The 21,017-nt window shown below is 40.4% G+C and overlaps 1 protein-coding gene across 1 annotated transcript in view; it reads right to left on the reverse strand.

Annotated features, from left to right (window-relative positions):
* LOC125177736 overlaps positions 1-21,017 on the reverse strand; it is a 50,303-nt gene that overhangs the window by 13,288 nt on the left and 15,998 nt on the right. Inside the window, exon 2 of the mRNA XM_047880050.1 lies at positions 846-1,576. Within this exon, the coding sequence (XP_047736006.1) occupies positions 846-1,576 (731 nt within the window). The remainder of the gene's footprint in view (positions 1-845; positions 1,577-21,017) is intronic.

Raw genomic sequence — 21,017 nt, forward strand, 5'->3', positions numbered from 1 at the left:
ATGAAAAACGGGGTGGAAGGGGACGTGGGTTATGAAAAACGGGGTGGAAGGGGACGTGGATTGTGAAAAAAGGGGTGGAAGGTGACAAATTCACTGGACTAAATATCCAAGGAGATTCAATGTGCAGAAGCGGCAGAAATTTTGAATGAGGATGCGGAGGTCGAGTGTCCCAGGAGAGGTATGCAAGAAGAATCGAGATGGATTGGAGTCTAGTTAAAGTGCAGTTGTAAATTTATTAAGAAAATAGTCAATGTGTAGCATAGAAGGAGGAAAGATGATTTGGGGTAGGGTGAGGTGAAATAAAGTGGTGAAACAAAGATAAATTACATAGAGTTCCTGCTTTCATCAGATAATAATTATAGAGCAGCGCTATAGCATTCACCTTCAGCATCCAGATCAGGGGCCATACTTTCAAAACTCGCTAAGTGAACGTAAGTACTTACGATATATTTTCTTGTCTATGATTGGTGGATTTTGCTTGAAAGGCCGTCAATGATTGGCTGATGAACTTACGATCTCTTAACTTTTTTTGAAAGTATAGTGAACGTAAGTACTTACGCTCTATTTTCTTGTCTATGATTGGTGGATTTTGCTTGAAAGGCCGTCAATGATTGGCTGATGAACTTACGATCTCTTAACTTTTTTTGAAAGAATGGGCCCAGTATTCCACTCAACACGTACGACCCTATAACCCTTTACTCAGCCCATTGCGGCATCACTCACCAAACGTCGCGCCTCCTCCTCGTCACCATCAGCAGTGTTCTACACTGCTACACTGCAACAGTGTTCTACTTAAAACACGTCCTTAATTAACCCTTTACTCAGCCCAAGGCGGCATCACTCACCAAACGTCGCGCCTCCTCCTCGTCCCGAGGGCAGTGCTCAGAGGGGACGTTCCTCGGGTTCTTGAAGATCTTCCTGCCTGCGATCGTTTCGTCATCGTGCTTGTAATGCTTAGAAATCTGCGAGTACGTGAGACGAGCGTTGGGGAAAATTTCAGACGAATGAAGCTGATTGGGGAATTGGTATCTCGGAGTTTCTCCATGGTCGTATCTTGAGGAGACTTCTCCTTGGTATCTAGGATTCTCCCCTCTTCGGTGGTTCGTACTTTCCACACTTGGATATCGAGAACGGGATTCGTTTTTGAGGAAATCGTCACTGGGATATCGGAAAAGAAATCGTTGATCTTTGTCGTCAGGATTCGGAGGAATAACTTGGACTAATGACGTGTGAGAAGGAGCAGAGTGGGAGTAGGAATATTGCGAAGGGTATTCAGGAGATTGCTTAATTGGTGTGATACTGAAGGACGAAGATGAAACCAAAGCCGAACTTGGCCAGGAGAGTCCATGTCGTGATGAGTGGTCTTCAGATTCAGGCGAATTATGAAGATCGGAAGAATAGTGAAATTTGCGGGAATGGTGGACGTCACGGGGACTCTGGTAATCTTGGGACTTGTCGGCATCTGAGTCCTTGCGCAGGCGTGACCAATAGTCTGAACTATTGACATCATCCGAGGCATAGGAATCATCGAAAGTTAAATGGTCTCGTGACTTGAGAGACCCGCACTCAGCGCCATCTGTGGAGTAGAAAACACAAATTATATTGGTGTTCTATTTATGTTAAAAATTCAGCAATAAAGAGTTTCATTCTAGTAAATCCATTTATTCGTATTTAGGTTAGTGTGAGACTTCTCGATACATTAGACTTCCAGCTTTAGTGGGAGGGAAATTACGAGTAGTATATACATATGTCATGTTAGCTCAGGCTTCACTGGAACGAAAAAATCTAAACGTAAAAGAGCGCAATTCCTAGAAAAGTATAACAATACATTAATCACGATGAAAAATTCTCAAGGCTAAACGGATATTAGGAAAATACAAATAATAAGTGAAGGGAAATTGCGCGGAAAATAGGCATGATAGCGACTCGATTCGACAACTGCAATTAAGGGGTAGCCAAAAAGTATAGTAAACAAGCGAGCGACTTGCGAAAAATCAACACATCGTTAAATTAGGTGAAATTCTCAACAAAAATCGCACGGTTAAATTTCACAGCATGTACTGCACATTATCCTATTTTGCATCCCAAACATCTCACATATCCAGTGAGTTATTTGCAAATAATGGCAAATAATGTGATTCTTGTATTTTTGAATTTCGACTCGGATTGCTGTTCATTACAGAACTTTCCTCTCCTCAACTGTTGGCTTTGAATTGGGAGATTCCTCGCTCTCTTGCTACGCCTGCAATTACCAATTGTCTTCTGATTATTTATTGGTAACGAATGATTGAAGTTGTGCCATATCTCCAAGCAATGCGATTTAAATGCGTTATTGCTACATTTATTTTTCCTTTTCAAAACGTTTGAGAAGCGATGGTGCTCCCAGATATTTGCATAACTGTTAATTTGGCCAAAAAATAACACATGTTGATTATGTTTCTATTTTGAAGTCAAAATTCGTCGAGATGAAAATGACGGAATTGATTCAAAGTGAGGATTGTAAAATGGTACGATTTAAAAAAAGTGAGTGAAATTACAGCAACAAAAATCGAATTACAAGCCACACGGAAATATTTATATCGCGACATCAGCTTCTAGGTTTCGACGACTGTAATTAGCCATAGTTGACCTCCAGGGCCATACTTTCAAAACTCGCTAAGTGAACTTAAGTACTTACGCTCTATTTTCTTGTCTATGATTAAGTGAACGTAAGTACTTACGCTCTATTTTCTTGTCTATGATTGGTGGATTTGGCTTGAAAGGCCGTCAATGATTGGCTGATGAACTTACGATCTCTTAACTTTTTTCGAAAGTATGGCCCAGGACATGAATGCCTGAACTGGGCTCACGAATTTCAAGAGCAAAATCTCAACGTGAAATAAATAATTCTCAATGGTATTCACATAGGTTATTAAATTTTAGAATAATTTGTTCAGGGACAAGAGGGGATGTAAGTCTCGTCAGAACAAAAACAAACAAAGGAGCAATCTTGCGTCGCGATTCGCTTATAGAGGTTTGCCCAGGCTTACCGTTCAGAAATACCACGGTTTCAAACATCGCTTATATTTTAATATGAGCAAAAAAAGTTTCAAAGGCATCTGAGATATGAGCCTGAAGTAGACGAGTATTGATACTATCCTTTTTAAAATACTTATATACGTTAGTAAATTAAGAAATTTACAGGATGAAGCCATTACGCATTACAGTAGGTTTAAAAATATAGTAGCAATTCATTGACTTATGAACAGACGACGCAATTATTTAATGAAGAAAGTTTGTTCAGAAAAAAAAAACCTAAAAATTCTATTGCTGATCAAGCCTTCGACGTGATTTGAGATTAAAGAGCGTTGAAACAGAAACATGTTAGTAGGAACGTAATTAATAAATCAAAACATAAAAAATTATCAGAATTATTTAAAGATTTTATGAAGCTCCGACGCGGCAGCCTTAAAGTTGGCAGCTGCGTTGTCTTTATAATATATATAAACCATAATACATACGTTTTATAAATATTTAATAGTCTTATTAAATTATAAATTCAAAATGTCTGAAGAAAGTAAGGGTAAAATAGCTGCTTGGTCTTGGAGTCATTAGTGCCTAAGGAATTTAACAGCGGGGATTTTTCCCTTCGACCAATTCACTTTCTCTACTGCAATACAAGCAGGCTACACGTACAGGCGTTATATTTTTTGTGCGATAAGGAGCAACTTTTCCGGCATGTTTACCAGACGTAGCAAGATTATAGAGCGTTCAAGTTAACAGGGCGCCAATAAGGTTAAATGGTATATATCGAGTAAACAACGCCATGGCAGGTTTAGGGGGAACATGTCGGTAAAAATAAAAAATTTTGGCTTTTCCGCTTTCTTGGCTTATTTTGTAGCTGCTGAAAAAGCGCGTCTAACGCAGCAAATCGCTTGTCAAGCGACGTTTTGAAGTAAATGCAGGATATCATGCATACCATCGTTTAATGCACGTAAAAGTAAGTAATTGTTGCTTATCAGAAGTCAGATAAAATGGTATCCCACAATACCAGTCTTCAAATATACAAAATATAAAACCACGTTTCCAAAATAATGTGACGTCAAAATTTCCTGAAGTCGTTCCAACAGAGCAAAATAATATGCGATATCCTATCTCCGAAGTTCGCTTCCAACCTACAAAGCCAAGACTTGCCTTGAAAATTTTTCCAATAGAACTCATTTCAATCTCCATCGAATTAATTCAAAATTTCTCTCCAGAATTTCGTTCAGTTTCCCCTGACAATTCAGGACGGAGACCCGCGCGCTCGTAAAAGTCGAGTCGTTTTCGATCGCATCAGGAGGCCACCCCGGAAGCGTCTATCGTGGCAACTCTGCACAATATATTCTAGGATCATCTGAAAATATAGCGTAAAATATCGTCTGATCCATCAAATTTTACACTGAATGAATTATAAGGCAAATTTAAAATGTTTCAGCATAATCAATTGCTGCGTTTGGAACATCAGAAATGGTCGCTACATAAAGTCTGATGCATGAGATGATATACTCGAGCGCTGAACTGATATGACTGCATTCCGAATAGTTAGAGGGGACTTTTATAACGCTTCGGTAACGGTACTCAATTGCTATCATTTATCTATGTTAACACCTCAGAGAATAACAGTAAGATTAATACGCATAACATATGCAGCCACACAGTGAAGTATCTAAGACAACAGCAGTAGAAACGTTGTCAACAAGGGCCCAACAGCAGCATTAACGCCATAATAAAAACGGCAGCATCAACAGCGCCACCAACAACAGCACCAACATCTCAACTATACAGCACCACCAACATCTCAACAACAGCACCATCAACAGCACCACCAACAGCTTCACAACAGCACCAACATCTCAACAACAGCACCACCAACAGCTTCACAACAGCACCAACATCTCAACAACAGCACCACCAACAGCAGCATCTATGAGCGCCTAAATGCAGCGGCGGCAGCCAAATTTCTGACGCCATTAATCAAGAGGCGAGAAAAATTCAAAGCTTCAGCCACACGAGAAAATAAAGCCGCAGCATCACGACTTGCGTGCGGTGGTAGCTACAAAAAAGTACTGGAAACCTGGACGCTGGTCCGACATGTTCATTAATATCAACATGGATTGATTAAAATGGACCAATTAGGACTCGTTCAGCAATAGACTCGTTCAGCAATAGACTCGTTCAGCAAAATATAACTCAGTACTCACTGCAGTGAGTGACAGAGAGCGCATTTTCTCGTCGACGAAAACTTGAGGTCACGGACAGACGGACAGACGGACGGACAGACGGACAGACGGACATGGCGAGCACAATAGTGCATTTTTTTCATAAATGAGAAAATGCACTAACAAGTAAGAAAACCGTCATCTATAGCGTCGTGTTTGTGGGGAGAGCGAAATGTAATAAATATTTTCATTGTGCAATACTCACGACATCAAATGATTGAAATAATATTCAATTATTTAAACATTCAAGAACGTCGCATGATAAAAGTAAACACAAATTTACCAATTACGTTCTCTTTCTAGTTATATTATTATTATTATTTTGTGTAATTTATATAATCACTGCTGAATATTACAGGATCAAATAGACGTCGTAAATAATAGGGTACATGAAAATCATGAGTCTGTGCCAATATTTTGAGGCTCATCACCCACTGGATAAATAACGTTGAGATAGCGTTCAATCAACGTAAATGCAACGTTTAAAGATTAATTAACGTAAATGCAACGTTTAAAGATTAAGCAACGTAAATGCAACGTTTAAAGATTAAGCAACGTAAATGCAACGTTTAAAGATTAATCAACGTAAATGCAACGTTTAAAGATTAAGCAACGTAAATGCAACGTTTAAAGATTAATAAACGCAAATACAACGTCTGAAGATTAATTAACGAAAATGCAACAATTAAAGATTAATCAACGTAAATGTTTAAAGATTAATAAGCGCAGATTTAACGTCAGATGCCCGGTATAGAAGCAGCATCTCCTGACCGAGAGGCTCTCAGCTGAGGTGCGGTGACAGAACGCGGCTGTTTAGCTATGTAAGAAAGTCGAACAATCCATGAAATTAAAAAAAATAAACTATTGCTTGATAGTGTATCTAATTTTTTCAAATTAAAACTCAACAAGTTAAATTAAAATTGACGATGGGGAAGATTTATTAATACCAACTAACATCACTTTAAAGTACATTTTTTACTAAATAAACTCGTTGCCAACGTGCAACATGATAAACTAAAACCTTTTCCAAAGTAAATTTTTTACAAACCAAAATCTTTACCCATCTACATCAATATCAATTAATATTTTTACCAATATATATTCATCTCAAGTTGAACAGTTAAAAAAACGTAAGGCAACACAAAAAGGGAACTAGAACACAACATTAACGATGATCGTCCCTGGTTTTCCAAGTAAATCGAAGCGGGCAAAGGAAAGAAATGATCGCTTTTTTTCCACCTCAGGCAGCCATCAATAAATTGTAAGGCGAGAACGAGAGCCTCCTTCAGCTAAGCGAAAACTGGAGCCCGTAAGCGAGGCGTTGAAGTGAGGGAAGTGAGGGAATGAGAGGAAGTGAGGGGAAGTGAGAGGAAGTGAGGGGATGTGTGGTGAAGTGAGGGGAAGTGAGGAAAGTGAGGGGAAGTGAGGGAAAGTGACGAAAAGTGAGAGGAAGTGTGGTGAAGTGAGGGAAGTGTGGTGAAATGAGGGGAAGTGTGGTGAAGTGAGGGGAAGTGAGGGGAAAGGCTTGATGAAAGAAAGTCTGTAGAATACACGAAAAATTGACCATGAAATTTATTCCCCTATCCGAAACTTACTGTACAAAAATACGCAAAAAGCTACTTGCACCGATAGTACACTTAAATGAGCAGTGCATATACAACACATAAATAAAAGGAAGTAGTAAAAGCCGTTATCAACCCGAACGATCGCGGACAATGGATGCACGCAACAAATAAAATATTGGCCACACTATACAGTTACTGCACGACTGCAACAACATCACTGCACCAACAACACTGCAACAACATCACTGCACCAACATCACTGCAACAACATCACTGCACCAACAACACTGCAACAACATCACTGCACCAACATCACTGCAACAACATCACTGCAACAACATCACTGCACCAACATCACTGCACCAACATCACTGCAACATCACTGCAACATCACTGCACCAACATCCCATTCATCAGCTTCACTTATGTCGCATGAAGATCAACGGTTCAGGGCCGTTGCCGATGTGTTTACGACACCTTCATGGCGGGCCACAGGCACGCTGGGCCCTCAGGACAAAATGCAATTTTTGGCCACAACAAAAGAGATGTTGCGGCGCCGGGGCACAATAGCGTCCTTGTCGAGACAATGGGACAGCTGTTATGGGTCCTGTGGGGCGGGGGAGGGGACAGCTGTTAGGGGTCCTGTGGGGCGGGAGAGGGGACAGGACCCCGGTGTGGGGGTCCTGTGGGGTCGGTGTGACGGACCACAAAGTCAGCGGTCTGCCAGGGCCATTCATTCAAAACTCGCTAAGTGAACGTAAATACTTACGCTCTATTTTCTTGTCTATGATTGTTGGATTTTGCTTGAAAGGCCGTCAATGATTGGCTGATGAACTTACGATCTCTTAACTTTTTTTGGAAGTATAGGCCCAGTGAGCAGCTGCTGCCGTTCATTGTATTACACACGCCATTGTGCAGCAACATTTGTCTGAAGTACCACAATGGTCGTGGAAGGAACAGCTGTGGTCTTCTGAGGTCTAAGGGTGTGGCCGTAGTACCGTAGTAAGGGTGTGGTATGCCGTAGTACCGTAGTAAGGGTGTGGTAAGCCGTAGTACCGTAGTAAGGTTATGGTAAGCCGTAGTACCGTAGTAAGGGTGTGGTAAGCCGTAGTACTGTAGTAAGGGTGGGGCAAGCCGTAGTACCGTAGTAAGGGTGTGGGAAGCCGTAGTCCCGTAGTAAGGTTGTGGTATGCCGTAGTACCGTAGTAAGGTTGTGGTAAGCCGTAGTACTGTAGTAAAGGTATGGTAAGCCGTAGCATCGTAGTAAGGGTGTGGTAAGCCGTAGTACCGTAGTAAGGGTGTGGTAAGCCGTAGTACCGTAGTAAGGGTGTGGTGAGCCGTAGTACCGTAGTAAGGGTGTGGTGAGCCGTAGTACCGTAGTAAGGGTGTGGTAAGCCGTAGTACCGTAGTAAGGGTGTGGTAAGCCGTAGTACCGTAGAAAGGGTGTGGTAAGCAGTAGTACCGTAGTAAGGTTATGGTAGGCCGTAGTACTTTAATAAGGTTATGGTAAGCCGTAGTGCCGTAGTAAGGGTGTGGCAAGCCGTAGCCGTTCTGAAGAACCAGAAACTCGTCTTGGGCTCGGTAGCTCATCGGAGGGCCCAGTAACTGTTGAGAGCGCTCGATTGGAAAAATCAACCTTGAAAGCATCGCTTTACGTGGTGGAAATGTTTTGAGTTCCAAATAGAATGTTCAAGTATAAGAAAGACCTTTTGATATGCTTCATATCCTGAAATTGAATACTTCTGTTCGATGTACGAATATCACGGGAATGTGAAAAGTAACACCGGCAATGTTGGAAAGTGAAGAACAATTGCGCTTCTGAAGTCCACACGCTTCATTTGTCATGGGATAAGCAACGGACCATTTACCCTTTGCCACAACCATTGTAGAGGAGCTGGAAATGAACCAATTCTCGAAAACAATAAAGAATTCGAACATAAGCGAATATTAAAAAAGTTAGAATGATCCCAGTAATATATGATCTAAATAAAGGTTGCAAAATCCTATAAGTCGTTTTACAGTGAAGATCTGCCGCCAAGACAGACTAAAAGGAGCAGAAACTTTGCTCAGAGAAAAGGTTCAATGGAACCTCTTTCTAAAACTTGGTGTATATAGATAAGCGAGGCCTATCCAGCCTGAACTATAGCAATCAGCAGTGAGCGATAACAAGTATGATGGAGTTGCTATACCAGGTATATAACGTCGCTAAATACGAGCCACATATTTGGTTACATAATACCGTCCAAATAAATGCATAAAACCTGGAGACACTTTACCGCAAGTGTAAGTAATTTAAGCGATTGGTCGACCTTCACAGCCGAACGCAGTAACTAAAACCTATTCATCGACTAGCAATCGCTCCATACAAGGAAGACGACCGACAGTTCAAGCAGAAGCCGCAATGAAACGCTGAAAACGCCTCCCCATCTGTGGGATTAGTTAATCTTCAGCCAGATTCCCGGCGTGATCCTGCTGTATACATGTGGAGATCCTCGCTGCTGTATACATGTTGAGATCCTCGCTGCTGTATACATGTTGAGATCCTCGCTGCTGTATACATGTTGAGACCCTCGCTGCTGTATACATGTTGAGACCCTCGCTGCTGTATACATGTTGAGATCCTCGCTGCTGTATACATGTTGAGATCCTCGCTGCTGTATACATGTTGAGATCCTCGCTGCTGTATACATGTTGAGATCCTCGCCGTATTGTGACGTACCTTGCATCGGCCGTCTATAGAGTGCACTCTAAGCCCCCTGACCAAGCTTCCATTACGCAGAGTCAAGGATGCACTAGAATGACCAAATTTGCCGAGTCTGCTTTATATTAAGCAGACCAGTGAGGACTTAAGAGACTTGATAGAGAGATAATGAACGCGTTATATAACAGAGCAATCAGATAAGCTTTTGACTGTCTGCAGCGTGCACCGATATAATGCGACGTGCGCCTTGTGCATTCTTGATTTCCTTCGCAGCGATAGCTTGCCATGTGATAGTCGTCAATGTGATAACGCAAAAAAATAACCCAGTCAAGTGTTTTTTTTTATTTTGTAGCGATCCAATCACATTTTACACGACCACTATGTAATATCGCCGTATGTTCCATAAGATAGCTCCCTAATTACAAGAACACATTAATACCTACCTGATGATGACACGACCAAAATGTGATGAGGTAGTCAACTGATCGTAGCGTTGCCATCTAGTATGCATCTCTTTGCAATTTGATTCTGCCTTTAAATCTAACTAAGTTCATTATATTCTTGGAGTTTATCATCGGACTGATGTCTTGTATCAGCAATTGTGCCATCACGGGACCGTCCTGAGCCGCTGCACTGCGAAGACGATCATAACTCAGGATACGAACACTCAGGACACCAATACTGTAACTATTATCTCATGATACAGTGTAGAAGGTAATTTCAAACAGCCATGCCCCTATCTCCATCATGCAGTTGATCATCAGGTAACGGTCTTCGTGTTTCTTCGTTGAAATTTTTTTTCATTTGCATACAAGTTTCATTGTTTAGTCCAGCAGCCGTTCAGTATGTTGGCAACAATTTAATTGGATCGAAGAAACTATATTCCATCAACGACGAAACTACAATAATGTAAAAAGTGAAAGTTTTTAATAACATTATAATGGAGAGTATTTAGAGCCCCTCTGCCTCGGTCAGGCTTGGCTGGTTACCATGGATATCTTCACTAATTAGGTTCAACTTTACTCCAATCGTAAATGAAATAACAATCAGAAATTTTCCATGCTTATCCTGCAATTTATTGGTTGCCATCTGTCGACAGAAACGGAAAATATGTTAACTTTTTATCAAAAGAGTTATGTTAAAGAAAAATTTCATGATACTGCAAAAAATTTACAAGAAATCTCAAACGCCGGACATTGCAAGAGCTCTCTAGCGTCGGAGAATGTAAGAGCTCTGAAGCGCCGGAGATTTTAAGAGATCTGAAGCGCCGGAGATTTTAAGAGATCTGAAGCGCCGGAGATTGTAATAGCTCTCTAGCGCCGGAGAATAATAATGGCGGAGATTTTAAGAGTTCTGAAGAGTCGGCAATCATAAGAGCTCACCATGGCCAAAGATCGTAAGAGCCTTCAAGTGCCGAAATTTCAAGAGCTTGAAGTGTCGAGATTGTAAGAGCTCTGAAGCGTCCGAGATTGTAAAAGCTCACAATCACCACAGATAGTAAGAGCCTTCAAGCGCCGAAATTTCAAGAGCTCTGAAGTGTCGAGATTGCAAGAGCTCTGAAGCGTCACGCCAACATCGTCGACATGGGATGACGCTGAAGGGGCCGTTATGGCTGCGCTCAAGAGGCTCGACATCGCTAGCAGAAATTGCGAAACCTCTCATAAAGATTGGCGCGTCCCTCGCCCGCCTCCCGGTGGGCGGCAAGGGAGAACAAGACGGCAACGATCTCATTATAGTTCTGGAACCTGAGATCTGGACACGGGAACGAAGAAAACCCGGGGTGAGAGCAGGAAAATCTCTTAGGGTTCTATGTAGGTCAAAAGATGTCCAACGAAAAACTAAATGACAGGAGAGGGTTCTATGTAGGTCGAAAGATGTCCAACAAAAAACTAAATGATAGGAGAGGGTTTTATGTAGGTCAGAAGATGTCCAACGAAAAACTAAATGACAGGAGAGGGTTCTATGTAGGACAAAAGATGTCCAACGAAAAACTAAATGACAGGAGAGGGTTCTATGTAGGTCAGAAAGATGCCCAACGAAAAACTAAATGACAGGAGAGGGTTCTATGTCGGTCAAAGGATGTCCAACGAAAAACTAAATGCCAGGAGAGGGTTCTATGTAGGTCAATAAATGTCAAACAAAAAACTTATTGACAAGAAGCAAGACCTTCTGATAAACTAGGGCCCCTTGGTGCATTGTTGAGGTTAGGACGCGATCACGGGATGCGACGATCGTACATTATCCTCCATAAGCGTAGAATTTTTCTTTGCCTAGTATCTGATTAACTACATGAAGCTAGTCCAAACTTTGTTGCCGTATCGAGATAAATATTAACAAATAACTTGATAACATTTTGTTCCAGTTTGTAAAACACATAATTCTTTTGACGACATTTGAGTAAAATAAAAATCTTCGAAAGCATTTTGTGCGCATGGTTCGAAATAAAATGCCTTTTGACTGACCACAAACTCACTTGCACGTGAATCTTATTTACTATAATGGCAGCCGATCATTCCACTTATATTCAATCCATCATTTAATAACAAAAAATTGCTAATAATTCCATAGCAATAACATGTTTTAAGGACCGAGGAAAGTCACCATCAAATGGCCTCCGTATATTTGCTGCCCCAAGTTCAGAAGAAAAATGAGCGTCGCGCGCGGTAGCAAGTCCAGAAATGTTAGCTTGTGTGCAATTTAGAACTTAACTCCGAGTTTGTCTTCCGTCGCAGTGAGATTACAGAAGCAAGTTTTGTCTCCTAGGTAACCCCGAGGCCATAACTCGTCCCAATATTGCCTACAAAGAAACGAAAGAATTCTCCAATAGTATCTAACATAGAGCCCGAGGTGAGGCTGTTATTACAGACAAAAGTTACGTGGAAGTTGCTCGTCTAATATTGGACTTGGGGAATTTGTCGCAGAGGCCTCTTGTAGACGAGCAGAAACTCGTTATTGGCTCCTTAGAAAAGGTCTTGTTTACAGTTCGCAGCAAGAGAAGCGGCCTGATTTATTTTTTAACTAAAAGAAATATCGCACCGAGCAGACACAAAACCTCGTAAGGTCTATAACAAATGTTTATTATACACAAAAAAAACATTGAGTGTGAGGTTTGGTACAAAACTAACAAACATGTTGCGCTGTTACAATATAGAGTTAGAATTCTTAGCTTGGGAATAATACGGTGGTAATATACTCGTTGATTCGCATACATCAATGCATTCTCTTTCTCTGGCTTTTTCAGTATCAGGCAAATAATTATATAGTTTCTCGATGTGGTAAATCTTTAATTACAGACCTTGAATCACTTGATTTGTTATTTGGAACATTTCATGACTTTTCATGCACGGCTTAATTTATTGAACGAGAACTGGTAACGATAATTGATAGCTATTGAATTGTTACGTTTGTTCCGTGACCACATCCTACAGAATGAGGCTCACGAACACTAAGTTTGCCGGCTTGGCTTGAATCAACGCGACTAGCAAACCTCGCGTTAAATTCTGCATGAATCTTCAAACACGCCGAGCTCCGGAGCCCATACTTTCAAAAAAAGTTAAGAGATCGTAAGTTCATCAGCCAATCATTGACGGCCTTTCAAGCAAAATCCACCAATCATAGACAAGAAAATAGAGCGTAAGTACTTACGATCACTTAGCCAGTTTTGGAAGTATGGCCCCGGAGCGAGAACCTTGTTGTAGGCAGTGAAGAACTTCACACTTTCTAATATTGTTATCATCAAAAGCACAGCAATATTATGTTTAAATTACAAGACGGCAAGTATTTACAAATAGTGTAGTTAACATTAAATATTGATACTGAGATAACTGTGATGTACAAAACATGAACGCGTACATAGTCGTGGTATTTACGAAGTGCGATGTACATACAATATACGACATGTATTGTAAGAAATTAGGGCCAATTAAATGGCGTAGACATTAAAATAAAATTTAGAATGAGTGGAAACTAATGTCAATACATTTATTCCAGTTATTATGCAGAGACACAATGATGTGGAGGCACCTAATAATGATTAATCCAATCGCGATAACGAAATAATGGTTCAAGATATAGACTGTTGACGACGTAAAAAATAATTAATTCTACGTTCCACACAACTGCCCCAAATTTGATGTGCAATGAACATACGGTGATGTATGGGTAAGATTCTTGGCCGACAAAGAAGTGTGAATACGAGCAGTGTGGGTGTGAGTGGGTGTGAATTTAAGTGTGTACGAGGGTGTGAATTTAAGTGGGCATGTGGGTATGAAGTAAGCATGAGGGTATGAAGTGAGCATGTGGGTATGAAGTGAGCATGTGGGTATGAAGTGAGCATGTGGGTATAAAGTGAGCATGTGGGTATGAAGTAAGCATGTGGGTATGAAGTGAGCATGTGGGTATGAAGTGTGTATGAATGGAACATTGCTCAATTTAATTCCCTAATGGCAGTAAAAAGAAGTGATCTTGAGATCACTTCTTTAACATGAAATACCATGATTTGTTGACGGCGTCGAGGCAGCGATTAAAGACGTTTTAACAAAGGGTAATTACTGTACTGTTCATTATAAGCGAGCCACTCGTTGCCATAGCGACCGCTGAAATGTTATCTGCCTGTTCGTGGAATTATACAGAGAGAATAATAGCAGAGGATATGTTTAGTGCGAGGTATCGTAATTTGTTTTATTAAATTTATAAAAGAGCGGAGGTTGCGCTCCCTCCGCCCAGCGTACCTCAAATGGAAATTAATGAAAATGTATAACTGATAATGTTAATATAATAACGTGTAATAATAAAGTATTGAAATGCACTTGAAACAATTTAAACATGATATTAAGTATAATAATAATAACATGTAATAATATAAATAATAATAATGTATAAATAATAATATAATAACATGTAATAATAAAGTATTGAAATGCACTTGAGACAGAATGTAAACATGATATTAAGTGCATTGAAATAGGAGTACTGGTAAAGTCACCTGCTTAATTATCAACTAATTCAATTAATGGGAGTCTGAGAATAATTACACGGATATGCAGCTTATATATAGACTCTCACTTAAAGTTGTAATTAAACTATAATTTCGATGCAAGCAGAACCCTGCAGCTGAATAAAAAACATTGCACTACTTATAGGTATTTATCCACGATTAAGGATCCACAATTTATCCGTGTTCACTATGAGAAGCGAAAATACATTAACGAATATAATAGTCTAGACGTCAATCTATTCTAGAAAGTCTAGACAATTATAATAGTCTAGAGGTGTATAAATATAGAAAGACTCAACTGATGTATTAAATAGAATAGGAAACATGATTTTTCAATTGGTTTGCTATTTGCAGTCACTCATATTCGTAGTACCGTTGTATGATATATTAAGCTTAATTAAGCTCAAACCATACAGTGAAACCAAACCAAGTATAAAAGTTAAACAATTGAACACATGTGCTATAACTGCATCGAATTCAACCCAAATAATTAACAAATAAATACTTTATTGGCCATGAGAATATACGAAAAATTCGTTACCTTACAACCGAGTAAACAGTGTATAACTGAATTAATTGAATGCGATGCAATATATTCAAAGCCTGTGATGATGATGCTGATGATATTCAAAGCCTGTTCGACATCATCACAACAATAGTTTGCGTTCGGATGGCTGTTATTTTGACATCGCTTGACCCTAATCTTGCTAATGATAAGGAATGACTCTGAGTGGAAGACTTGAATAGAACGAAGAACGGACGCATCGTTATTTAGAGTGCGTTGTCGAGGTCAGTAATTTAAAAGTGACGATAAAATACGGCAATTGAACGAAGAGTTCAAGCATCAAGACGTGATGAAGACAAGGTAGCGACTCGCTGGAGCGACGCGCAGCGAGTGCCATCTGTTGCTAAGCTGGGCCTATACTTTCAAAAAAAGTTGTTATGAGATCGTAAGTTCATCAGCCAATCATTGACGGCCTTTCAAGCAAAATCCACCAATCACAGACAAGAAAATAGAGCGTAAGTACTTACGTTCACTTAGCGAGTTTTGAAAGTATGGCCCCAGGTACATAACGATTACTGCTAGCGCCTGTAGTGACCGGTCAAAAAGCAAGATAAGTCTTTCGTAACCCAACACCTCAGCGTTAGGCCTCCTTCATAAACAACCAAGAGACAGTAATGAAAAGGACTACAGAACCAAACAGCTCCTTAACTTCAAGACAGCGTTACAGCAGGTGCAAGGACATGTAAGGGCTGTTAAGGACGGCTTCAAGGCCGAGTAACCGACTTGAAAAGACTGGAAACTTTGGTCGTTACGGAGAATTACGGCGGCTGCGAATGTGCTGTCTACGACTACACTCGGCCATCTGTCCTTGATGTCATCGAGTTACGGGATACGGCAGGCTGGGAGGATACGGCAGGCTGGGGAGGATACGGTAGGCTGGGAAGTGTATTCTAACATGATATGTTGGAACAAACTGTCATTCTTAGCAGGCTGGTTATAACGCACGCACACCACCAGCCTGCACACACCACCAGCCCTGTCTCTTATACACATCTAGATGTGTATAAGAGACAGGACGAGGCATGAGACGAGGCATGAGACGAGGCATGAGACGAGGTATGAGACGAGGCATGAGACGAGGTATGAGACGAGGCACGGCGGCGGGGGTGTGCGTTAAAGAAGACCTGCGCTATTGTACCTGAGACGTGGTACGTTATTTGCATGGTAAGTACAATAGATAACTATGATTTTCGTACATAAATATTAAATGATCTAAAATTTTCTTCGACTGAATAGTTTGTTATGATAAACTTTTCCTCAAAAATCCCTAGTTTGAAGTTTTGACGAGTAACGATGCCATTTTTACTTAGTGGCTTTTTGATTTCACTTAAATCTTGGGGGATTTGCATCAGAAAAATCAGGTGGTTCATGATTTCCATTTAATCCATATTAAATGAGCATTAAGCTCGTGACCCCATTTTCAGGATATATTAGTGCTGTGGTCCATCGGTACCACAATTACGCACGGAAATAGGATACTATTTTCATGACACATCAGCGCTGTGGTCCATCGGTACCACAATTACGCACGGAAATAGGATACTATTTTCAGGACATATTAGTGCTGTGGTCCACCGATCCCACAATTACACACAGTAATAGGATACTATTTTCAGGACACATCAGCGCTGTGGTCCACCGGTACCACAATTACACACAGTGATACGAGCTCGCATCTTCCTCGCAATGAATTAATACATCTCGTATTCAGGGACGCGACACGCGCCATGTTGTCTGTTCTGCATAACATCTCTACAACCATTCTAATTCAGTCAACTATTTGCAAGGATAATTTTGTACTGATTCTATTATAGGCATACAACTAAATACATGTGTATCACTGTTTATCACTATTAAAATTATTTTAAAGAATTTGCATAGATTAAATTCTTTAGCATATTATTAGCAATTAATTTAAAATAATAAATAACTTACAACTATTAATTTAAACAAGCGTGCTTATGTGTATTTAAAGAACTATACAAGCACCTTGTAAGCATCAGACAGCTGGTCTATAATGACGAGGCACAAGACGAGGCATGAGACGAGACACGAGTAGGTGCCTCGTCTCATGCCTCGTCGTCTCATGCCTCGTCTCGTGCCTCGTCTCGTGCCTCGTCTCACACACCACCAGCCTGCACACACCACCAGCCTGTACACACCACCAGCCTGCACACACCACCAGCCTGCACACACCACCAGCCTGTACACACCACCAGCCTGCACACACCACCAGCCTGCACACACCACCAGCCAGCTGGTCAGTTTCATCTCTCGCGCATGAATGGCCTGCAGCATCAAAGTGCGCCATTAAAAAGGCCCGCTCGTCCAATCGATGCCAATTAGTGAAAGCCTGGATATATTGGCCAACTGCAACGGATAACCGGCACATCGCAGGGTTTAATATTTTCACGGCACTTCAAACTTGATTCTCTGCTCTACATTTTCACTTCAATTTAAATTCATACAACCTGTTTGGTTTCTCTCTTACACACAATTTTATCACTCGTCACTCACAGATGTGGTAGCCATGTCCACCATTGCGCAGCTTCAACAGGGTCATACTTTCAAAACTCGCTTAGTGAACGTAAGTTCTTACGCTCTATTTCCTTGTCTATGATTGGTGGATTTTGCATGAAAGGCCGTCAATGATTGGCTGATGAACTTACGATCTCTTAACTTTTTTGAAAGTATGGCCCCTGCAGGCCAACAGCCCACGCTGTCGAACGCTCCATGTAAAGTCTATGTGAATAAGTTTTCTGTCGCCACATACGCCCGGTCAAGTCAGCGCTCTGCAATACATTTATTTTCGGTCGTTTTTGTGATGATATGAAATGATAAAGAGCTCAGGTTTAATTAGGAACATTAAGGCGATAATTGGATTGATTTGCTCCTTCGTTGAAGTCTCATTAATTAAGGAGGGAAATTAAACAATAGAGTTATGAATTTGATGAATTCAGTTCAGTATTCCCTGTAATTGTACGGTCATGACGCGATTCATGCCAGAAACGAGGCGAAATTCTCAAGAAAATTAAGTTGCTAACAATAGTGCACCGGATGAATTTATTTTCAAAGAAAACTGTAAAGCGATAAAACGTTATTGCGAATAGTTGAAAGACACCGTGAGATAATTTAGAATATCCCACACTAATTTTAATCGAAAAAAATGTCCATAATCAAACTTCGTCTGAAACTTTACTAGAAAATGATACAGAGTTAAAACCTGGGGCCGTATTATCAAAACTTCGTAAGTACGCAAAATCGACTTACGAGTGGCGTAAGTGCTGACTTGATGACGTAACTCTAGAGGTGGTATTATCAAAACATTTGCGCGGGAAGATACGTAACGTAACTGTACGCCTGCTCGGAGATGTCGTAAGTGGAGTTCTGCATAAGCCGTGTCTGCTGAAGCGATAGGAAACTATTGATTTACTAGCAAGTAGCAACACCTTGACTTGTGATAGAATTTTGTCAATAATCCGACAGCGCGGATTATACACGCATATTTTAGAACCGCTTTTTCTGGGCCAACAAGGAGCAATACCAACAGACAGCATTCGATAGAAAATCTCTGATTGGTCAGTTGGCCAGATGGTTTTGATAGTACGCTTTTAGCCAAGTCTTACGTACGAATGTTTTGATAATGCCAAAATTAGGGTGTACTTACGTAACACGTAACTTTTTTGTCGGATGTACAAAAAGTTACGAAGTTTTGATAATACGGCCCCAATAATTTTTCTTCAGAACCAACATTTTTCAGTCCTGACTTCAATTCATTAAACAAATGGACAGAACGACTTCTCAATGCGCAAGAAAAATAACGACAGTCAGATTAGAACAGAGATAGAATAGCAGTGAATTAATTAATGTAAAGAGTTTTTTTTTTAATTCAGGTTCTTGGTCATCATCTAATCGGCGATGCACTCTGCGGTGAGTAATAGTGCAAATTTCATACTGACAAAATTACCTTCAAACTCGCGAGGAAAAATCTCTACTTTAATTACCGAATACTAAGTGACTGGTACAAACGACGAAGATTCGATTAGAACAATTTTCTAATCCCTGTTAATCCTATTGCTGTTCTAAAAACTGTAATTATTTATTTATTCATGATACCAAGGATTGCGTCTCGACACAGCATGGTAGTTACGTTCAGGCTATCGGCCACTTCAGGGCCTATACTTTCAAAAAAGTTAAGAGATCGTAAGTTCATCAGCCAATCATTGACGGCCTTTCAAGCAAAATCCACCAATCATAGATAAGAAAATAGAGCGTAAGTATTTACGTTCACTTAGCCAGTTTTGAAAGTATGGCCCCTGGACACAACTTCCTTGCGTTAATAGCTTAACATAGAGGCGATTAAACGGCATAATTAAACGACACCTCGTATTACAGCACATCCAACACCGCCGTATTACGGCACATCCAACACCTCGTATTACTGCACATCCAACACCTCGTATTACGGTATAACCAAAACTTCGTATTACGGCATATGTAACACCGCCGTATTACGGCACATCCAACACCTCGTATTACGGTACATCCAACACCTCGTATTACGGCACATCCAACACCTCGTATTACGGCACATACAACACCTCGTATTACGGCATATCCAACAACTCATATTTCGGTGTATTGCGGAATATCCGACAACTTTATAGAAGCGCTTTTCCCAACTAAGGTCAATCAAATTGGCTACTCAATGCAATATTATGAATATCATAGCGTCATATGCATATCGAGCATTAATGCGGCAAAAATAGCACTATCGTCGCACATAAAGAGACAAGTGTTTATAAGAATCAAGAGAAAATTGTTGGTTAATTCAATCTAGTAAAATACTCAATGCGAAAGACAATTGTCATTTTAAAGACAGCTTCTGAGAAAAGGGCGGAATATATCATTGGAAACGCGAACTTGTTTTACCCCTCTCGAAATTTACCTTACTTTGCTGGCTTATTTAACCCAGAACCCGCAAATTTTTCATATTTCAACGAACTTATCATTCCAGAAAAATTGTTTTTCCCATCAACAGCTTGATTAGGCTCAATTTATTGAAGTAGAATAATGAACAGTTTTCAAACCAGAAGCAAATGCCAACGACTCTTCCTTTGATACGAGGAATTTCGTCCTCAGGCTGCTTCTTACAAGGGCCTATACTTTCAAAAAAAGTTAAGAGATCGTAAGTTCATCAGCCAATCATTGACGGCCTTTCAAGCCACTCTTTTAAAAACAGTTAAGAGATCGTAAGTTCATCAGCCAATCATTGACGGCCTTTCAAGCAAAATCCACCAATCATAGACAAGAAAAAAGAGCGTAAGTACTTACGTTCACTTAGCGAGTTTTGAAAGTATGGCCCCAGGTCTGATCAATTAAGGCTCCCATCTCTGTAGGTAACAGATTGAGCTTCTTTGACGAGCTCAGACAAAGATAAAAGCGTCTCATTATTACTCCTAATTTCAAATTATAATCTGACTATTAGCAGGCAATAACTGGCCGCTGGTTGGCCGCCTCTAATTCATCAATGAATTTCGACTGGAAGACTTCAATGGACGATCTCAAAATGAGACTATGGAGCTAGTTTCCGGAGACGGCATCTCTGGCCGATGTTCTTTTAGTAACATTCGTGTAGGTAGAGTAAAAATATTTCACAATTCGTGTTATCAATAAGAGTTGGAGAGAAACGCATCTAATTCTTATTGGTTAAAATTAAAAAAGTAGTAGATTTTAAAGATAGGTATCCGAAGTTATATATTAATTTAATTCTACGCGACAAAGAAAAATTGTAATAATGTTCCAGAAATAAAGGTCAACAAGATTGTGATACATAAATCTTGGTAAGAACAGAAAACGCGAGGCATGAGACGAGGCATGAGACGAGGCACGAGACGAGGCATGAGACGAGGCATGAGACGAGGCATGAGACGAGGCATGAGACGAGGCA

Source organism: Hyalella azteca, unplaced genomic scaffold (assembly GCF_000764305.2).
Source record: "Hyalella azteca isolate HAZT.00-mixed unplaced genomic scaffold, Hazt_2.0.2 contig4515, whole genome shotgun sequence".
Classification (NCBI taxonomy): Eukaryota; Metazoa; Arthropoda; class Malacostraca; order Amphipoda; family Hyalellidae; genus Hyalella; species Hyalella azteca.